This window comes from Lacerta agilis, chromosome 13 (assembly GCF_009819535.1).
Source record: "Lacerta agilis isolate rLacAgi1 chromosome 13, rLacAgi1.pri, whole genome shotgun sequence".
In the NCBI taxonomy this organism is placed as follows: domain Eukaryota; kingdom Metazoa; phylum Chordata; class Lepidosauria; order Squamata; family Lacertidae; genus Lacerta; species Lacerta agilis.
Genome location: NC_046324.1, coordinates 29,921,070 through 29,943,933, shown reverse-complemented (window position 1 = coordinate 29,943,933; position 22,864 = coordinate 29,921,070). Strand labels below are relative to the sequence as shown.

The 22,864-nt window shown below is 46.2% G+C and overlaps 1 protein-coding gene across 1 annotated transcript in view; it reads left to right on the top strand.

Annotated features, from left to right (window-relative positions):
• Nucleotides 1–22,621, top strand: part of HS3ST6 (heparan sulfate-glucosamine 3-sulfotransferase 6) — a 72,249-nt gene extending 49,628 nt beyond the window's left edge. The window contains exon 2 of the mRNA XM_033167344.1: nucleotides 22,002–22,621. Coding sequence (XP_033023235.1) covers nucleotides 22,002–22,620 — 619 coding nt within the window. The 3' untranslated portion in view covers nucleotide 22,621. The remainder of the gene's footprint in view (nucleotides 1–22,001) is intronic.
• The last annotated feature ends 243 nt before the right edge of the window (nucleotides 22,622–22,864 follow it).

Below are 22,864 nucleotides of genomic sequence, written 5' to 3'. Positions count from 1 at the left end.
GTGCCAAGGACGGACAGACCGTATCATAAGCTCATGTTGGCCTCCATTAGCATGTATGGGGTCCAGCCTCTCAAAGCCAATTAGCTCATGGAATGAGCTTGATTGGAAACCCACCAGCTTCATTGGCACGTTGGAACTGTTGAAAGAATAACAAACTCAGAGCAGGGGGGGGGGGGGGGTTCTCAGTAAAGACGCCGGTGGGGAACTTGTTTCTGTGGCTGCTTTTGTGAGAAGAGGGGTGGGGAAATGGCTCAAGCCTTATGGAGGCGGGGGGGGGGGAGGGAGGGAGGGAGGGAGGGAGAGAGAGAGAGAGAGGCAAGTAACTAGGAGGAAGGGAGGAAAATCCTGTGGCTGAAACCTTGAGCCACCTGCTGGGACCGCATTCAAGTGTTCCAACCTATGGACCACTCCACCATCTAATCTGCAGTTCCTTGGCCTACCCACCTGTTGCTGAAACCATCCACTGTTTCCCAGGCAGATCACTCAGACATCATTCTCGAATGGAGGGGAAAGCCTGCAGGCCACAGCCCCTTGTGTCTGGCCTTCTAGGGTGAAAGAGCTTGAGGAGGGACGTGGAACAAGGACCATTTGGGGTGTGGCCAAAGAAGAGGGTGTGGGAATGTTCAGGGATGCAGGAGAGGATATATTGTTTAAGATATCCTATTCCAACTTGTGTTTACAAGTTCAATAATAGCAGCAGAGTTTACATTCCCCTTTTAAACACAGCGGATGCTTTGCTCAGGTTCACTAAAACCTCAATAATAATATTGTCCTGGTATTTTCCCCATATTTCCCCTTAACAGATAAGATATGACACAGTCTTCTATAAAAATATAAAAAGAGTTTACTCACACATCTGTTCACAACAGGATCCCAGAAGGCAGACTTAAGCTTAGTGAAGTTACATACTTGGAGATTATTCCATATGGGAGATAGTTCCTTCTCCTCTCTTGGCTGGAAGCCAAGAGAGCATCTTTGGCTAAGATGTTGGCTTGAGAGCAAAGTCAAAAAGAGAGAGATGGTGTCTGGCCTCTTTGCTTTTGTTTAACCTGCACAGGTGAGGCCACAATCACCTCCAGTCACATGAAGAAGAAGTCTATCCCAGCCCAGGAGAAACAGGAAGTTCCGACTGGCTGGATCAGACATCCCCTTTCTATATCCACTCTAGGGATGTTGTACTTGACTGCTCCCGTGTTTCACATCCCACAGAGGGTTGTTGCCTGGGGAGGAGGCATGGTCTGTGGACAGTCCCAGGGGCCAGATAGAGAGGCTTGGGGGGCATCTTTGTTTTCCCCAGACCTGAGCTTTCCCTTCCCTGTTGTAGAACAAGGCCAGGCTGTGATTGTGAAGGCTGCTGTTCTTCAGAAGGTGGTCCTGGTATTTTGCTGCAGAAATGGCCCCCTCATGGGTAGAGAGACAGCGTAGGGTAAGTGTCTGGGTGTTGGGCTTGGACTGGCGGGACCCACATTCCCACTAGGTCACGATGCTCAGAGCCCCCTCCCCATCTCAAATTAACCTACCATACAGGGTTGTTGTAAGGATAAAGGAGGGGAAGGGTCCTGTCCTCCTCAGAGTGTCAAGCCCTGCCACCTTCCTGCCAGAACCTTCCGATGGGGTCTGCTCTGCAGGGTCAATCAGCTGTTATGGGGAATGGAGGGGGCCAAGGGAGGATTCAGCCCAGCCTCCTGCTGCCCAGGGGTGTCAGGAGAATCCCATTGGAAATGAATATAGGAGCAGCAATTGCCCAAATTTGCATGTTCGCCTGAGGTCAGGAAGGAGGTAGTGGAAGCAAGTAAGTATGAGCAGTATCAGCTATCGCTGGCTTTTCTTTTTCTTTTCTCCAGTCTGTGAACCTGACATAAATCACAGGGTTATTTTCTGTGTCGTTTTTGACATTTCCCTTCCGTTGAAATGCGTTGGAGTTAATTATGTAATTGGCAACATAATGAATTACGTTAGTTTCGGCCATAGTGGATGGCGAGACAAATAATGTAGGTTTGAGCAGACGCCAAAACTGCTCTAGTATGGAAAACAGCACTGATTGTGATGAACACAGAGCGGGAGGGAAACTGCTGCCTGCAGTGACAGAGTTTGCCACTCGAGATGAGCCAGGGCAGGGCGCACGGAGCCTGCGTGGAGTCTGCTCCGGCCACTGCCTCCCCCTCAGCTGCAGGTACCATGCTGCCTGAAAAGGTGGCATGGTGCCTGCATGCGCCCAAGCCACCACGTCACTCCCAGGAGAGACACATGGCTCGGGTGCGCTGCAATCCCCACCCCCCACCCCGTGGTAAGTGCCCGCCCCCTCAGCCGCCCTCGCCACCCCCCAGCTATGCTAGTGGCTGCCTGCTTACATCCCTAACTGTTCCCTCTCTGAAAGCACTTGTTACTGCTGCTGGGCAGATAGAATCATGGAACTGTAGTCTGTAGAGTTGGAAGGGATCCCAAGGGTCATCTAGTCCAACCCCACAATACAGGAATCAGCGGTGTGTGGGTGGGTGGGTGTAGGCAGTCAAGGGACTGTATGTGTGGCGTGCATTTGCTGAATAAAGCCCACACGTGGGTTACTCACATGGAATGCCTGCCTGTATCCCTTGCTGACTTGGGGTTCCACAGTCTCCTACAATGCCTCCCTGCAAAGAAACCCACCGATAAGACCACCCTCAAACTTCCTGCTGCCTAAGAGGCATGGTTCCAGCACTGGAGAAATGCAACAGCCACATTCCCAGCAGGAAAGGCATTTGCAAACCCCCACCTCAGCCCATGAATGGCGACGCCTTCCTTGCGCAATAAAACTGCTGTCTGGAAAAGGCCATTTTAGCCCCAGTTGGGCCACTCTGGAGAGCTCTGTTTCCCCTTTCGACAAAGGCCTCCTTGTTCCTCCCTGATTTTATTCTCTCTCTCTTTTAAGAAAGAAATGGCAGATAGACCTGCATATTGCAATTGATATGCAGATCTGGGAGGTTCTGCATTTCCAGGCTGAGGGGATAAATCTACACGCATCTCCTCACTCTCCGCTCCCCTTTCTGCTCCCGTCCCCCGCATTTTTATTTTTTTGTCATGGATCTCGCCTGTTTTACATTTTTATACAAAAAGGGTTCTGTCCCCTTTAATCTGCGTTCTGGGGGCAGCCTGTCACGCTGCCTTTTCAAAAGGGGGTTGCGTCCGGACTTCATTGAGAATGTCACCCTTGCCGACCGTGTGAATTAACAGGGGCGGAGCAGGGGTGGGACAGAGGCTGAAACAGACACAGAAATTAATCTACGTTTCCATGCTAAGAGTTCGGTTGGGGTCGTCCCCCCCAAAAAAAATTGTTCTGCAAAGTTATCCGAGTCTTAAGGCTGGTGCTTCATAGCCCAGAAGGCTTCTATCAACCAAATCACAGTATTTTGCTTTTAATTTGCCTTGGCCTTGGCCTTTCTTCAGCGCGTTAGTGTGTGTATTCCCATGTTTCCTCCTAATTCAAGACAGGTGGGCGTAGCAAGACATTTCTTGTGAATATTCCCCCGGTGGGAAAGAATATACTGTGTCTACTTGATGGTAAGTCACTTGCTCTGGCCCTTAATAGAATTTTAAATTTGGAAGGGACTCAAAGGGTCATCTAGTCCAACCCCCTGCAATGCAGGAATAACAGTTAAAGAATTCCTGACAGATGGCCATCCAGCCTCTGTTTAAAAACTTCCATTGATGAAGAGTCCACTACCTTTCTGAGGGGGGTCTGTTCCACTGTCAAACAGATGGTGATTTAAACCTTGATTTCATCTAACCTCAAAGGGGGCAGGAGACACTCTTTTGGCCATATCTGGCATTCTCTGTCCACCAGAGCAAGACCTCTTGTGCTAGTGGGTGGTTGCGTTTTCATAGAATCATAGAATCATAGAGTTGGAAGAGACCACAAGGGCCATCCAGTCCAACCCCCTGCCAAGCAGGAAACACCATCAAAGCATTCCTGACAGATGGCTGTCAAGCCTCCGCTTAAAGACCTCCAAAGAAGGAGACTCCACCACACTCCTTGGTAGCAAATTCCACTGCCGAACAGCTCTCACTGTCAGGAAGTTCTTCCTAATGTTTAGGTGGAATGTTTAGGTGGAATGTTTTAATGTTGCATAGCATAGGAATCCAGTGCAACAGCTGTGCTCGTGGGAGTTTGTTTCACCTCAGGTGGCTCAATCTATCACAAAGTTACGAGCAACCTGCTTATGCCTTCTCTTGCGTGACAATGTTCCACTGGCACAAAATATTTAACCAGAGGAAGAACAACACCTCTAAAGGACTTTAAGGTCCCGATCCACACTATACATTTAAAGCACTGGGATTCAACTTCAAACTGTTAACATTCACTTTACTCTTGTAATAACAAAGTAGCTGGGGTGTGTGGATCAGTCACAGCCTCTGTGTCCTCCTATGGCTAGCTAGTTTAGGATGCTTTTTTAAGCACTAGGGCTCAATGCTACTTGCAACCCAGGCTTCTTAGAGCTCGAAACACTTTGGGATTGGCTATTATAACTCCGCAATGGCTAGGAATGCGCTACCGGTATTTATTTTCCCCAGTGCCTCCGTCTCCAGGTAGTTCAAGGTGTGTGCGGTGCTAATTTGCAGTAGGCTTTCTTTCGGGCACCTGAAAGAACCCTGGGGGGGAAAGGAGTTTGTAAAGGAGTCCTGGGAGTGGCGAGGGCCTGATTTATGAGAAGAGATTAATAGTGGGAAATGCGTTCTGCTTACCTAAGTGGTAATTCATTAGGAAGGATCAGGAGTTGGGGTGTGGAGGGTGCGGGGGGTGAGCATGTTAAATGTCTGGAAATATTTGAAGGATATAAATGCTGAAGTTGGTGAGAAGAATTATGGGAGCGATAAAAGGGGGCTTAACTGGGGCAAAATTAAGAGGAAATTCAGGCGTATATACACACACATACACATCATGACACCAATGCTTGTTAATCTTCCCAAAAGATGCTGGGAATTATTGTTAGCTGAAGCCTTCAGACCAATAGACTGGGCCAATTATTACTGACTGTTTTTATTCCACCCATCTTTCCCTCTACATTACAATATCTGAGGCATCTTACTTTGTTCCTTGGGGTTGTCCAAAGCAAAATCTGGCAAATCCAAAGTCATCCACAGGATACATTGGAAGCCCATTATTTACTTTTAAACCACATGACTTCTCCTAAAGAATTATGGGAACTGCAGTCCGTTAAGGGTGCTGGGAATTGTAGTGCTGTGAGGGTAAATGACTGTTCCTATGATTCTTGGATTTCAGCTCTACAGCGTCATCTGGTGTCACATTGTTATAACGCATTTATAACGTTATAAATCCACTAATGTAGCTGAGTCCCAAGTACTACTCTATTCTGCCTTGATCAGAACCCACCTGAAGTCCTGTGTCTACTTCTGTGCACCATAGTTTAAGAAGGGTATTGACAAACTGGGACATGTGCAGAGGAGGGTGATCAAGGGTCTGGAAACCAAGCCTTATGAGGAATGGTTGAGGGAGTTGGGTATGTTTAGCCTGGAGAAGAAGAGATCGAGAGGAGATATGAGAACCATCTTCAAAGATCTGAAGGGCTGCCACATGGAAGATGAAGCAAGCTTGTTTTCTGCTGCTGCAGAGGATGCAACCCAAGCAGATGGATTCAAATGATAAGAAAGGATATTCTGACCAAATATTAGGAAGAACATTCTGAGGGTAGGAGCTGTTCAACAGTGGAATGGACTCCCTCAGAAGGTGGTGGACTCTCTTTCATTGGAAGTTCTTAAACTGAGTTTGAAGGGCCATCTGTCAGAGATTATTTAACTGTGATTCCTGGGTTGTAGGGGATTGGACTAGATGAAACTTGGGATCCCTCCCAACTCTACAATTCTATTATTCTTAGGGTGTTTTTCAGTGCAGTTCCCAGGGGAAAGCAGGAGTGCCTCTTGAGGTGCAGCCACTGCAACCAACCCACATCCCTTCTCTTTATGGTGGTGGCTGTCCAACCTCCATCCCACTTTCTTATTCTCTGGGCTTCTGCTGCAACATCAGCAAAGTCCTCTGCCTCGTCCCTCCCTGTCTAGTTCTGGGAAGGGCCAAAGTCCTTTCTTAGAGCAAAGCATTCTGGGTGGGGTGGCATGATTTGCTTGGGGACCATGATGTCTAAAATAATGGGTGTGGGTGTGTGGAGATGTTAGAGTTTCAGTAGCATTTAAACTTTGTTTCCTTATTGTAGGCATCCTTTTTAGCCAACACAGCAAACCATGATGGTGTGCCGCAGGCACCCAGTTTGTTCAGCTCCATTGTAGATTTCTGGCTCATCAGAGTTTAAACATAATGTCTCATCCATGATCCTCAATGATCAATTGTTCCTCCTGTAATGGGGGTGGGGGGACTTAAGGTGTGCTTTGCCCCCAAGCAGATTCCATTATTTCATCTCAGTCGGTTCATTTGGATAGGGACAGGGGAGGCCTGTTTATCTTCCATAATTGAGCATCTTCCTGGAGAGCCATTAGGTGTCATTACAAACAGCCCTCGTGCATCCAAGCTCTAATGAGGGAGCCTGATGTGAAATCAATCCTGCGTCGTAATGAACCTGGACCTCTGGCCTCTCCAGAACTATAGCTACCGATGTTTCGGGAGAGAATAAAATTGGGTGCCCTCTCACGTTCTTTGCCAAGCCTGCCCCTCCAGGCTGGTGGCATCAGATGGAAGCTGGCAAGGCTGCTTGCCCAAATGCATCTGCCCAACCACTGAGAAGAGAAGGTTGGATTTGAATGAGACCTTGCCCAGAGAGCCTTGAGTAAAACCAGAAAGAGGCGGGTTCCTCGGGTTTCCACAGGGTGCTATTTTCAGTTCAAAATGGCAGAACTTTGTTCTGCAGTTCCAAAGGTTCAATCCTTCAGAGGGGCAGCACCTACTCTTTGGAACTCCCTGCCCATTGATAGACAATGGCCTTTGCTGTACTGTTTTTTTGTTCCTGCTACAAACTCAGCAAGCTCCATGCAAAGTGGCGTGGCTTCTGCCATTTTGCACTTGTTACACACCCAGAGAGACATGAGTTGTGGCTTCACAGCCCATGTGCAGAGCCAACCAATATGGTGGGGTCCCTAATATTGAGCAGTTATGGGTGGGGACACTTTTAATCAAAAGCAGGATTGCAGAATTGTTGTCTGTGTTTTGCTTGCCCATTTGACTTCTTTGTGCATAATTCTCCTGTTAAAAAGCCCAGATTCTGCTTTGAGTATGCACCGCTTCCCATCCAAAAATAGAGACCTGAGTAGTATGATGAATCTTAAGCTTGGCCACTGACTTAATAGGCTGCAAGATTTACCTGCCTCTGTTATTCACAATGAGAGGGAGAAACCATAGGTCTTTGCAAGTACTGACCTATTCACAAATGGAGAAGCAGATATACATATATCCACAATTTGGGGGTGGGAATTGGCTAGCTTGCTTACACTGAGGGCTTGTGTCATGTCTAGAAAGCACGGATCCAACCAGTTTTCTAGTTGTCCCCTGCTCTCTAGGCAAGAGGTCCAAGTGGTTTTGCCTTTGTCCCACTGCTTTCCCCTGGAAAGCCTACTCTTTGACTCTAAATCATAGAAAGCATCAATTGTGAGAAAACCTAATTGACATTTGCTCCAATTCAGCACTAAGCAGTGAATTTTCCAGGGGAAAGTGATGGGTCAAGTGGAACTGCAGATGTACCCTGAGTGAGGCAATGCATGTACAGCAGAAAGGAGGTTAGGATCTGCATTGGGGAACATCTATTGGGTCGCCAATCTTTTTTTGCACCTGTGGACACATGGTGTTGTAGGAACCATGACACATCACAACCATGCAAGCATACACCCACAAATTGTACCCCCACACACTTACTCTCCTCCCACCCCAGCAATTAGGCATGGGAAAATTCATATATTGTCTGCAATATAAGGAGTCTTCCCAGCCTAATTTCAGCAGGGGAGCAGGACCCTGCAGGTGCCCAGACAAGAACCTTTGCAAGCACATGAGAGCTCATGGACAGCACGTTGGCAACCCACCATATAAACATCTTTGTTTGTTGTGATTGAGAAGACAGTTCTGCTGTTGATCGTATATTGGGAACTTCACTGTCTAATCGGTTTGTACAACCTTTGTCTCAGCGGATACAAAGAAGGTTCTTCATTCTTTCCTCCCCTCCATCTCTTTTTTTTCTTGAAATCTAACACAGCTCCTTCGTTTCAGTTGCTTGCCACCCTTTCTACCTGCAGGCGATGCTTAGCATTCCAAAGACATTCTCTTAAGGTCAATACAAATTAACGGGAAATTTAATTAAAGTTCCCAGTGCTTTTGCTTAAAGTGGTGTGTAATGGGTATCTTCTCTCTGGCCTCCCGCTACAGCACCCCACCCACCCCAACCCCCCTCCCCAGAAAAAGAACTTAACTTGAGCTTGAAGGGGGTTATCAATAATGAACAGAGGTGATTTCAGAGGGAGAATTAGAGACTTAATGAAAATGTGGGGAAAGTGAAATTATCTTGCATGTTGCCGGAAAGAGTGGCTGGGGAAATGAAGCACTGCGGCATTTCAGCCTTGCAGATGGGGCAGGTTGGAGGAGAGGAGACTTGCCTTGAGAACGCTGTTCAGGCAGTGAAGGGCAGCTGCTTTAGGTGCTCTGATGTTCATGGCTGTCATACTCGGGCCACCTTCACTTCATACATTTAAAGAATTCTGGGAGCTGTAGTTTCTTAAGGGTGCCAAGAGCTGTTAGGAGACCTCCTGTTCCCCTCCTAAAACTACAATCCCCAGAATTCCCTGGGAACCGAGACTGATCGTTCAGCCACTCTGGAAATTATCGGGGGAAGGGTTCTCCTAACAACCCTCAGCACACTTTACAAAATATAGTTCCTGGGATTATTTTGGGGGGTATGCCATGACTATTTAAAGGGGTATGGTACTGCTTTAAATGGGGCCTAAATCTGCTAGGAGGCTGAACAGGGAACCTCAAACTTGAGTAGAACCCATAGGTATGTTCCCAATAGCACTTGCTTCAACGATTATTTCCCATAATACTTGTGCTGTGTGGCTTGTTCACCATAGGAGCCAACTCCTAGGGGCCAATGCCACTTCGCGCCCCCCCCCCATAAAATATTGAGGGGACTGGGCCTCCACAAAGTTGATGAGCATTACCATTCAAATGGTGTGCATGTGCTGCATCAAGTGATCGATTATGCAGGGCGGGGCCTACCTGACAAACACCCCTCCCAATATTTTATTCAAGTTGGCACCCCTGTTGTCTACCATATGCAGGTGTAATTTTTTGGCACAGGCTCAGCGGTTCCAACTTCATAGCCTCATTTTGGAGGTGCTACAGGCCATTGCATTGTCACAAGCAGTTCTCTCAATTTGCACACCATTAGATGCATATGGGATAGGCGTGCCTTACGTGCTCTGGTCTATGGGGTCATGAAGAGTCGGACATGACTGAACGACTGAACAACAACAACAGATGCATATGGACTGCTGGTGATGCAGCTTCCCGTAGTTTGTTTAACTGATTACACAGGAGCATAAGAAGCTTCCTTCAGAGTGCCTTCCATCAGCTTTGGCTGGTGGTCCAGCTGTGCCCTTATCTGGACAGGGATAGTCTAACTTCTGTTGTCTATGCTCTGGTAAACTCTAAATTAGATTACAGTCGTACCTTGGATCTTGAACTTAATCCATTCGGGGAGTCCATTTGACTCCTGGAACCGTTCAAAAACCAAGGCGTGGCTTCTGATTGCCTGCAGGAGCTTCCTGCACTCAATTGGAAGCCATGTCGGAAGGTCAGCTTCCGAAAAACATTCGCAAACTGGAACACCTACTTCTGGGTTTGCGGCACTCAGGAGCCGATTTGTTCGGCTACTAAGCCGTTCGAGGTCCAAGGTACGACTGTACTGCAATGCGTTATATGTAGGGCTGCCTCTGAAGACGGTTCAGAAACTTTGCGTGGTACAGAATTAAGCAGCCTGGTTGCTCATCGTGCCAAGACAGTTTGGGTATATTACACTGCCAGGTGAAAACGTTCTTCCTCAACCAGGCCTTTGGCTTATTATATTCTACTGCCTTTTAAATATGTTTGTGGAAGGGGGTCGTTGCTTTGTTGTTTCTGTTTAACTATTTATTTGTGCTTTTATCTTGCATTTTTAACTTGTGAACCACCCTGAGATCTTTAGATGAGGGGCAGTGTTGTAACGTGGGGATCATGATTCAGCAAGTGATTTCAGCTCTGACATAGCAGGCAAGAGACAGCTTCTTCATGTAATACTCTTTATTCAGACAAACAAGACTGGGGAACTGAGGGGAGGGATGCTACATTTATAGGGACAGAAAGACTGGCTAAAAAGGATACATTTTGGAGGGAACAATCTCAAGCAATCACAAAGCTGCCTTTTGGTGGGAACCAATAAGACTGAGGATCCAAATGCAGCAACTTAAATGAACCAATAGTAGCTGTTCCTTCTGGAACAGGAAGGCAGTTACTTTCCCCTAATGTGAATACAGACAATAATAACAATACAGATATGATAACCCTTGAATCAATACACAACAGGCAGTATATAAATTGAACACCCTCATCTTCATCCAGCTCACGATTATCTGCACTGATTGGCAGTGGCTCTCTAGGATTTCAGGCAGAAATCTTTTCCTCGCCCTACCTGGAGATGTCAGGGGGTTGAAACTGGGGCCTTCTGCATGCAGAATGGATGCTCTACAACTGAGCTACATCCTGTTCCCTAAAGTCTGTTGATTTTAAGGTGTCCAGTGTGAATATGGCTTTTTTCCTTGTGTGGGGAATTCTTAAAATCCGTTTTTAATCAGCCCACATCATCAAAAAAAGAGCGGCTGGGCTGCTTTTCCACAGTTACATTGGAAAGAGGCAATTCCGAAAGCAAGGAGGGTTTCCCAGCTTGTTAGTGCATCTTGCGAGTTTTCCTCCTGAGTTTATTTGAAGCAAGAAATGTTATGGCATATAAAATAAATCTGAAGTGGCGTGTTTTATTATTGAAAGAAAAGGGGAAAGAAGTCTGGGCAGAATATTACATTCCTCCACTTTTTGAGCTGAATGAATGCGCTCGTGTGTTTTCGAGATAGGCTGGAAGGATTTACTGGCCTGGTTTAATGCAGTCCTTTCCAGTATCTCAAATGACATCACAGCCTGGGGTTTTTCCCCCCTGCCCCCCACTTGATAATGAACATTTTATTGCACGTTAAGCAGAATGATTGATTTAGTTCCTAAGCTTGTGTTTGCTGAGTGATTTTTTTTTAACATTCGGAAGGAACACATGGAAAGAATCATTTTCCTGTACTACTAAAAAAAAAAAAATTTCAATGAGAAACCCAGAAAAACATTTGGAAAGGACATAAATTATTCCATAAATCGGCACACAGTAGCTGTGTGTAATATTATATCTAAAACTCTCTGCTTGGTCGGTAGAATAGGGCAAAACTGGGGGGTTGAGGGGACTGTGGTTGTTCCTGTAGGCTAGGGATGGGCAGCCTTTTCCATCCCAAGGGCCCCAATGTCTCATGGCCAACCTTTTGGGGGGCCACATGCAAGGCCAGAGGCAAAAGTGGGCAGGGCAACAGACACTTTTGTACATTGTACATTCTGTCCATGCCAAAGTCAGAGGTTTCGCACACAGACATCTCTCCACCTGGACAAGTAAGAAAGGTTGTTGTTTAGTTAATTCAATTTACACCCTGCCCTCCCTCCCAAATGAGCCCAGGGCAGTCAACGACAAGCGATAAAACAGTAAAAACAGATTTAAAGCATCTTAAAAACAATTCCAATACAGCTGCAGAGTGGGCAAGATCTCTGTTTAAAAGCCTTCGTGAAAGAGGAAGGTATTTGGCAGGCAGTGGAAAGACACAAGAGAAGGTGGCTGTCTAAGATTTAACAGGAGGGAATTCCAAAGGGTAGCAGCCACAGTTCTTACATTGTGCAGAACAGACCTCCTAATAACACAGAATTTGCAGGACGTGTCCATGTGATAATTTTCACATTTTACATGATCCTTCAAATGACGTAAAGGTCACTTCTGAAAATCTAGAGGAAGTTTAGCCCTCATTTACATCTTAATTGCTTCCAGGAAGAAGAAGAAAAACTATTTGCAACCCTGTTAGTCTGGAAAGCCATGAGAGTTTTGCTCTGTAATTTTCCCACCGTTTTCGTGGATCATGTCATGTGGAGGGGAAATGGGGTAATATTTCAGCATACATAGTTTCCCCCTGGGGGAATCCTGGAGGCACAGAAGGGTGGCAACACGTTCAGTCAGGGCCGGTGTTGTGTCAAACCACAAATGTGAATGAAATTTAGTATGGCATGGCGGTATATCAAGCCAAAAGCTACACATTTCTATAATGCAACAGGTAAAGCCATGCGAAAGGAATGTTAGAAACCAGGACAGAACCGCATTCACGTCATGCATTTAAAACACTATGACACAACTTTAAATAGTCGTGGGTTCTTCCCACCCCCCAAATAATTAATTCTCCTCACAGAGCTATGGTTCCCAGAGTTGCTTAACGATCAGTCCTTCGTCACAGGGAATTATGGAAATTGTAGCTCTTTGTGGGGAAAAGGAAGGCAAGTAACAGTGAAATGAGCGCCCATAATGCTGAGAGTTGCTAGGAGACCCCCATTGCCCTTCCAGAACTACAGTTCCCAGGGTGGTTTAACAATCAATGCCTCTTTCCAGGGAACTCTGGGAATTGCAATTCTGGGTAGGGGAATGAGGGTATCGTAGCAACTCTCAGCACCTTAACAAACTTCAGCTCCCAGGATTCTCTGGAGGAACCAATGAGTGTTTGAAGTGGTTTAAATGTATGGTGTGAATGTGACTTCTGTGCCACCATTTATGCCCCCCCACCTGATTTCCTAACTCTCTATATTAGCTGTACAACTAATGTCAAACATGGCAAATGACAAATTTGTTATTCAAGGCAACCAGTTAATCCATTTAAAGGCAAAGAATAAACTTTCTAAACCAGGAAAGAAGGAAACATTACCGACCCTACGTGCCAAAGGGATAAGGTGGGAAAGAAGCATAAACCCTAATAAATCTTTGCTGGGCAATGTTGAGCCTGTTGCTTAGTACAGCTGCCTGGGCAGCCGCCTCCATTCTCTGTGTGGGCAAGAGGCATGATCAAAGGAGTTCAGAAGCAAAACTATTTTCTTCTGGCTGACTCATTCACTGGATGGCTCCTGAATTTCTCACCACTCGTGATTTCCTTGTTGGTTCCGAAACTGTTACTCACAGCACAAAACCCTCACTCACCTCAAGCCTTTTGAAAGCTGTGCTGTCTATTCACATTTGCAGTTCAACTTGTTCTTAAATAAAGCTGCAACTTTAAAGCACATTCAAAGCACATTTTCCCCTCAAAGATTTCTGGGCACTGTAATTTGTTAAGAGTTACTGGGAATTGTAACTCTGTAAAGGATGGTGGTGCTGTGGTCTAAACCACAGAGCCTAGGGCTTGCCGATCAGAAGGTCGGCGGTTCGAATCCCTGCAACGGGGTGAGCTCCCGTTGCTCGGTCCCTGCTCCTGCCAACCTAGCAGTTCGAAAGCACATCAAAGTGCAAGTAGATAAATAGGTACCGCTCCAGCGGGAAGGTAAACGGTGTTTCTGTGCACTGCTCTGGTTCACCAGAAGCGGCTTTGTCATGCTGGCCACATGACCCGGAAGCTGTCTGCGGACAAATGCCAGCTCCCTTGGCCAGTAAAGCAAGATGAGCGCCGCAACCCTAGAGTGGTACCTATTTATCTACTTGCACTTTGGGGTGTGCTTTCAAACTGCTAGGTTGGCAGGAGCTGGGACTGAGCAACAGGAGCTCACCCCGTTGCGGGGATTCAAACCGCGACATTCTGATCGGCGATCTAGTCCAGTGATGGCCAAACTTGGCCCTCCAGCTGTTTTGGGACTACAATTCCCATCACCTCTCACCACTGGTCCTGTTAGCTAGGGATGATGGGAGATGTAGTCCCAAAACAGCTGGAGAGCCAAGTTTGGCCATCACTGATCTAGTCCAACCCCCTGAAATGCAGAAACCTCAACTATCACAGGGAACTCTGGGTGAGAACTTCTTTCATTCCCATCCAGCGCAGGCTGTAGGATGCCATGGAGTGGGTGGGAGTCATAGTCCAAAATCCCTGGAGAGCTGCAGGTTGGCTGTTCTAGGTTGGCCTTTGTATTAATCATGTAAGGCAGTTCTTAACTCCTTCTGCTAACGGGGAAATATTTAAGCATTGCAAAGCAGAAGTTCCCAGAGAACAGGCTGAGAAAGGCCATCGGTGCTTGGCTGGGCTGCAACAAGATGTTGCCGCCCCCATTCGGATTTATGGCGTGCATCTCCCATTGCTTTGTACATCAAAGAAGTCTGCATATTGTACAGGCCGACATAATGAGACAGATTGGCTCCAGATCAAACTGCTGTGTGTGTGTGTGTGGTTTTTTTTTTTTTTTTTTAACAAGTCATTATGATTATCCCATATTGCTTCTCAGGAAGAAGAAAAAGTAGTGATTAGCAAAGGCCTCCTGGGCAGCTGTTTAGCTCCGTTTCCTCTTCTTGGCTTTGACCCAACAAAGCAACAGCTCCCCTGGTACAGGGGGAGGGGGATTCTGTGGGGCCAAGAGGTGCCAAAGACCACCTATGGGGTAAGGTGGGGTGGGGCCGTGGCAGAAGACAATGCTTGCATTCAGCGTTGGGCTCACGATTTCATAAAGGCAGTTGGTAAGCTGAAGCAAGAGTCAGAAGAGAGCAAGGAGGATCCTACAAAGGGATGAAAAATGTATCACCTAGAGTTGCCAACGAATTATCTATCTATTGCATTTCTATCCCACCTTTTCCTCCAAGGTGCTCGAGGTGGTTTACATAGTTCTTCCCATGCTCATTTAATCCCCACAACAACCCTGTGAGGTAGGTTAGGTTGAGAGGCAGTGACTGGCCTAGGATCACCCAGTGAGCTTCGTGGCCGAGTGAGGATTTGTACCCAGGTCTCCCATGTCCTAGTCTGACACTCTGACCATTATGCCAAAGTGGAAGGTGCTATATTACCCATTTTTTCACAGCATCAGGGTTGGACTACTGTAACACACTTCATGTGGGGCTACCCTCAAGGTTGGCTCAGAAGGTGCAGCTGGTGCAGAATGGGGTATCTAAGTTGCTCAGTGGGAACTTCTATCACACCAGCAACTGGTATTATGATGCCTTTACTGGTGACCATTCTGTGATGGGTTTAGGCAATCTGGACATTTCTGAATGATGTGCAAATTCTGGAGCACACGGGCACCACTCTAAAACTTGATAATAAACTGAGATTTGGATATGATATCCCTGTTTTGAAAATGCGTATGTGTTCTGTTTGTTTGTTTGTTTGTTTGTTTGTTTGTTTGTTTTTTTAAAAAACTCAGCTGTTGGTCATGTTCATGAATTTACATACTAACTTTCTATTTGTGTGTTTGTTTGTTTTTTACTTTTTTAATAAAGAAGCAAATAAGTCCCTAGCTACCGGTCCATTTCCAGGAATAATTCAAAGTGCTGGTTGTGATCTATAAGGCCCTATATAGATTGGGCTAAAGCTACCTGAAATATCAAATCTCCCTCTATGAACCTGCCTGGGTGCTGAGATCCTCAAGTGAGCTCCATCTCTCAGTTCCCATCAACATCAGAAGCACAGCTGGTGGTGACACAAGAGAGAGCCTTTTTTGTGGCTGCGCCCAGAGTGTGAGATTCTCTCTCAGGAGGGGTTATAGACTGGCTCCCCCTCTTATCCTTCCAGCAGCAAGCTAAGACCTTCCTGTTCTGAAAGGCTTTGCATGGGGAAGATACAGATGTTGCTGGCCACTGCATTTTAATTGTTGCTTCCAAATGTTTTTAACTAGTTTGCTTTTATTACTTTGTGCTTTATAATGTTGTTTTTAAATGTTGGAAGCCACCAGGAATCACAGTTTGGGAGAAAGGAATAATAATAATAATAATAATAATAATAATAATAATAATAATAATAATATGTCCAGGAATCAGTGGCTCGGAGCTGGCACTAGGCCCATCTTAGTCAGCATTGTGCCAGCCCTGGTCACACATATTCTAGAGCTCCTAATTATTCAAGAGCTCTGTCCTCCACCCTTCAATCCCTTGGGGTCTCAAACTGAAGGCAGCTAAGAATAAGGTGTCAAGGAACAAACTAGGTCTTAGCAGAAGGCGTAAAGGAGAGAATTAATAAAGGAATTAGAGCTTGGCCTGGCTTTATGTGGGGTGTTTTTGTTCCTTTGCTCTCAGCTCTGTGCCACTGGCAGCCTCAAGACCAGCCCTCGCTGGCCCCTTAACAGCCAGCATTGATTAAGCACTTAACACGGAGTGATTTACCCATCCATCATTAAGACAGGTGCTCTATAGTTGTGAAAATGCCTGGCTGGAGAAAAGAGCCCTTAACAGTTACACTTACAACTTGCATTTCGCTAAATGAAGAACAAAAGCCATTGAACGCTCAGTAAATATTTATTGGCGTAACAATAAAGTGATGATTGGAGAGCCTTTTGGGTGAAGGAGAAACGGGCTTGGCTGAACTCAGATGTGATCCAGCGGAGAGCAAACATAGGAGGAAGCTGAAGAGGAGTCATATTTGTCTGTGTAGCATAATAGTATAAGAACAGCTCTGCAGGATCAGGCCAGTGGCCCATCTAGTCCAGCATCCTGTTCTTACAGTGGCCAACCAGATGCCCATAAGAAACAGGCAAGTAGGACAAGAGCACAGCAGTCTCCAGCAACTAGTATTCAGAAACAATTACTATTTCCAACAGTGGAGGAAGAGCATAGTCATTGTGGCTGGTAGCCATCGATAGCCCTCTCCATGAATTTGCCCAATCCTCTTTGAAAGCAATCCAAGCTGGTGACCATCACAACCTCCTGGGGGAGTGAGTTCCATGGTTTAACTCTGCAATGTGTGAAGAAGGACTTTCTTTGACCAGTCCTGAATCTGTCTTGAAGATGCTCAAATGAAACTGGAACAAGCTTTGATTTTAACCAAGGATCAATAAGCCCCCTCGATGGCCTTCCCTTTCTTCTGTACATTATTCTTTCCAAAAAGTACTGGTGTCCTTGAGATGTTCACTCTTGCTCTGGGCTTCTGGTGGAATAGCTCATGTTATTATACCACTGTGTTATGATCGCTAACAAAATCCATGTCCATGTAGATCACAGTGGTAACACAGTCAAACCAGGACAGGTCCCTACCATTAGGCAGAGTGAGGTGGCTTCCTCAGGTGGCAGATGAGAGGTGGCAGTCATGGGACCCAGGACAGAGCTGTGTGTACCCTCTCCTACTCTCCCATACGCTAGCCCAGGCATAGCCCTCCAGATGTTTTGGGACTACAACTCCCATCATCCCTAGCTAACAGGACCAGTGGTCAGGGATGATGGGAGTTGCAGTCCCAGAATACCTGGAGGGCCGAGTTTGCCTATGCCTGTGCTAGCCTGTGCAGTAGACCCTGTCTAGATTGCTGGCCCATTCAGCTTCTGTACATGGAATGAAGGGGCATCTTCTTCCAACTTCAGCTGGTACACCGGCTGCTACCATTCCTGGACCTGTTTCACCTGAGCACAGTGATTCATTCATGTTCTGGCTCCCAGTTGCTGAAGAACAAAGACCTGAAGAAGGATTCTTTCCAAAGGCTTTAATGCTTAGATCACTGCTGTGCACATGCAAATTGCTGGCTTAAGGCACTCCAGGCAATGCACACGGTTAATCCCAAATTCAGCTACAACAAAGGCAGGTGCTCCAACTGCCAACTTTTTAGACGTTGATCCGACACTGTCACACCCCTTGGCATCCTATATATAGGAATGGGCCAGGCTCATTTTCGGTTAGTAAGCATTTCTGAAATCTCTTGCTACGCCTAGTAGGCTCTCTTCTCTTTTGGTTACTTCCTAGACCTAGGTGATGGAGGATGTGTCTCTGCCTCCTGAGAGGTGACTGGGACAGGTGAACCTTTTCCCTTTGGGTAGGCAGAGCTACTCCCAGCATCTGACGGCAACAAGGTGGGCAGTGCAATGAGCACCATGGGAGTGTCAGATGGAGAGGGAGGCAGGACTTGCGGCTCTCGTTCTGGTGGGGACAGATGAGACAAGAGAGCTGGTTGAGGGAAACCTCACCCCCAGTCCTTGCTTAGCCACCCAGGTTCTCGGCCAATCCTCCATCTGCATCGTCCTGACTCAGACAGCCCATGACAATTCACTCATTATGTCAAGACTCAATTAGTGTAACACGCTTTATGTGGGGCTGTCTAATAATGATGATTATTGTTGCAGCTCATGATTTCAGTTTCCCTTTTTCAAATCTTTAAGTGCAGTTTGCTACTTTTTCACATCAATTTGTGCACTCTCTCTCTCTCTCTCTCTCTATATATATATACATAAGTTATCGTGAAATTTTGTCAGCATCTTTAGTGCAGATTTCCTGTGTGAGTGTATTTCCAAAGCATGGAAGTGAGCACTATCTTTTGCTGTTAATATCTGCAAGTGGCTGGTGCTGGAAAAGTCACAGGACTCCTTCGGAAAAGCTCGCAACACCGAACTGAATAATATTGTTATATCTTATTATGTGGATGCGTCCAACACTGCAGCTCTGCTCCTACAACAGACCCCCTCTTCTCCCCTGCCTCTCCTGTCCCCTTCAGCCCCACCCACAGGCACCCTCAAAATCAGCTCCAGAGAATATTTAGGGGTTCGCAGATGAAAGAGAAGAAGTTGTGTGAGTGGAACTCTGTGCAGCCCTTGAAATAAATAAATAAATAAATAAATAAATAAATAAATAAATAACAATATTACAGGAAAGGAGAAGCATATTGTCTGAAGGGGAATATCTTCCAGAAGTTTTTTTCCAAACAGGAAAGCTTTTCTGACACATTTCACATATGTACATGCTAAACTTATTCCTTCTCACACACCCCTCCCTCCCCCAGATCTTTCCTAATTTCTGACATCTGATTGTCATTAAAATAATTGACATGCAACTGAACTGTTTGGTATTCCTTTTCCAGTGGGAGAAGGGGAACTTGGCTCCACTCCCAAAAGTCTCGTAGAAATGGGTTCACAGCCGTCCCCACCCCTCAGAAATGTCCTGTGACCAAAGCCCGGATCTGAAAGAGAGCAGAGCATTAATGTCTGACATGTGGAAGCCGTGGGCGTGGGATGTGGTGGGGGGCGGTGAGGAAGAGAGCAGGAGCATGACTGATTTTTTTTTTTTTAAGGCTCTGACCGTGTATGGAAAAGAGTACAATCCATGAATATTAGTTGCAAGGGGAAGATTCCCATTCAATATGGCTCTAAGGTTTTTGGCTGGTTAGGAATTGTGAATATTTTAATACACTAAACCCTGCCTGTCATTTGTCCACCGTCTCCAGAACTGGTGTGATGTCATGGTGTGTTCATGGAGTCTTCAGATGGAAGAAAGCTTTGCACTGCTGATATATAGCAAGGGGGATTTTTAAATTTTTTAAATTAATTTCAATTAAATTTATTGCACTGATATCCCACCTTTCTTCCAGGGAGCTCAAGGTGGCATCCACAGTTCTCCTCCTCCCCATGTTATCCTTTGAGGTAGGTTAGGTTGAGAGTGAGTGACTGGTCCACGGTCACCTGGAGAGCTTTATGGCTGAGTGGGGATTTGAACCCTAGTTCAACACTCTAACCACAACATCAGCTCTCTGATCTGAATCTGAAGGGAAGAGGGTCCAGAAACTGAAAGGGTGGGGAGGTAGGGAATTATGTGAATATTTATTCATTCATTCATTTATACCCCGCCAATCTAGCTGGGTTTCCCCAGCCACTCTGGGCAGCTTCCAACAGAATGTTAAAATACAACAATCTATTAAACAATAAAAACTTCCCTGAACAGGGCTGCCTTCAGATGTCTTCTAAAAGTCTGGTAGTTGTTTTTCTCTTTGACATCTGGTGGGAGGGCATCCCACAAGGCGGGTGCCACTGCCGAGAAGGCTCTCTGCCTGGTTCCCTGTAATTTGGTTTTTGTCACAGCGAGGAAACCGCCAGTAGGTCAATAACGGCAAGACAGAAGTAGATGCATTGATGTCAAAGAGGAACAATGGAATAGGAAGAGCCCAAGAAGAAGAAAAAACTACCGCTGAGCTGACGTACATAGGAAGGAACACAAGCAGCTGCTTCATACTGAGTCAGACCCTTGGTGCAAGTAGCTCAGTATTGTCTACACTGCAGCAGCTCTCCAGGATTTCAGGCAGGGGGCATTGCCAGCCCTACCTAGAGGTGCCATTGGGTATTGAAAGTGTGACCTTCTGCATGCAAGGCAGGAGCTTTGCCACTGAGTTACGACCCTCCAACTTTGAAGCAGCCACCACACTTTGCTCCCTGTTGCTCGTCCCATGTTTGCTGCACTCCAGTCAGGGAGGCGCCAACATCTTGGGAACACTTTTAAGTGGGTCTCGTTTTCCTGAGGACGAGGCTGGCAGATAAGTCATGAAGTGACAGGAGAACAAACTGGTGTTTGGAGGCGCCATGGAACGGAAGAACAATGGTCCCTTTTTTTAAACCTGCGCTGTGCCAGAAACCTCAGCCAGTTAGCAAGAGCTGTCAGTGTTTGCTGATTGCCCAGTCTTGGAAGGGCAATTTGATTTGGTAGCTTGAGGACACGGCATTGTATCACCTTGTGACCTGGCTCTTCAAACCGTGCCCAATTTGGAGTGCCCGCTCCCCTCTGCATCTATGAAGTGTTATCTTTGCAGCTCCCAAGAGTATTACTCACTTCAAGGCTGCGGCTGAAACCCATAGAGCTTGTTTTCAAGTTTATCAAGAATGCCCAACAGGTCATCTCAGCTTTCAAGCATGAATGCAGGTCTTGTTTTTTTTGTTTGTAAAAGAGCCCCAGGTGGCAAGCCACACACAAACACAGGGGAGGGTTCTGTCCTTACAGCAGCAAAAGGGAATCTACACACAACAAAGACTCCCAAGTCCTCTTTGTTGTTATGCTGCAACAGACTCACAACAGCTGGGGAAAGTTAATTATTCCATAGCACTAATGCATGCTCTGGTAACTCCTGATTAGGCTACTGCAATGCAGTGTATCTGGTGTGGGGTGGGGAAGAAAAACTGAATTCTGTTCATATTTAATTCTAATTTATTCTGAAATAATACGGAAACCGAAACGCAGTTCCCATGCGAAATCTGCCCATCTCTGAATTTTGCAATTCAGTTCTCCAATGCATATTTCAGCAGGAAAGGTGCATTAAACATACAAAAATGCATTATATTAGGGGGAATGCAAAATGAAATGACATAAAAATATATATATATCCACAAATTGATGTGGAAATCCGTAGAACTTGAACAGATGATTCAACAAATAAGAAAATTGAGTTAACAGATTCTCTCATATTCATATATGTGCATTTTTTATTAAAAAAAAAATCTGGCTTTAAAATAGTACTATTATATGTTTTTCAGTATATATATTGTTCTGAAAATTAAAAAAGTAAATTAAAAGCTGTTAGTTGCAGTCTTGGTGCAATGCCAGTATATTGGTAAAGCCACAGTCGCCTCATAATACAACAGTCACTGCAGTGTGAAAGGAATGTTAGAAAACAGGACGGAAGCACTTGCATTATAATCAGGAAAACCAAAGCAGTGTGGAACTCACAGGTGGAGAATACTTATATTTTTATATGTCTTTATTATTTGTAAAGAGAATCTTTACATGAGTAAATACTTGATTATCCCATTGGATCTGTGCTATATCTTTGTACTTTTGTCCTTCCAGGCTGAAGTGCTTTTTGCTTTATGTTTTTAATTTTTGGTTTTCTTAGGCTTGTACTTTTTGTGTCTGTGGATAAATCAATGATACATTATTATTATTTTTGAAAAAAGAAAACCGATGTCATCTTATGTGTATCTGATTGCACCCATAGAGAGCTGGTGGGGGTCTGAAGGATGTAGAACTATCAAGGCAGGATCCTTACCAATGCCCTTTTATTTCCCCAGAAACTTGATGCCCCGCACCTTGGAGGGACAGATCACCATGGAGAAGACGCCGAGCTACTTTGTGACCAAGGAAGCCCCCCGGCGCATTTACAACATGTCCAGGGACACCAAGCTGATTGTGGTAGTGCGCAACCCGGTGACGCGGGCCATTTCAGACTACACGCAGACCCTTTCCAAGAACCCCACCATCCCTAGCTTCCAAGCCTTGGCCTTCAAGAACGTCAGCACGGGCCTCATCGACACCACCTGGAGTGCCGTACGGATTGGCATTTATGCCAAACACCTGGACAGCTGGCTGCGGTATTTCCCCCTGTCCAAGTTCCTCTTTGTCAGCGGGGAGAGGCTGGTGAGCGACCCAGCTGGGGAGATGGCCCGCGTCCAAGACTTTCTGGGGATCAAGCGGGTGGTGACAGACAAGCACTTCTACTTCAACGAGACTAAGGGCTTCCCTTGCTTGAAGAAGCCCGAAGGGAGCAGCCGACCCCGGTGCCTGGGGAAATCCAAAGGGAGGCCGCACCCCAAAATTGACCCGCAGGTCATCCGCCGCCTGCAGGAGTTCTACAGACCCTTTAACATGAAATTCTACCAGATGACAGGGCAGGACTTTGGCTGGGACTGACGGAGAGACCCCTTTACGTGACGGGGGGGGGGGGAAGTTGAACTTGCTAGAGGGCGGAATGGCCCTCTTCCCAGCAGCTTGTTGAATGCTGCAGGCCCCTCCCCACACAGTCGTAGGGCAAGGGGCGTCTGAAATGGGTCTCGGGTCGGGGGGGAGCATCTCCTTTTCTTTATAATTTATATCACCTTTTGCCAGTAAGGAAGAAATGTACGCTTACCGAGTAGAGAGAAAGTATTTAAGTTTT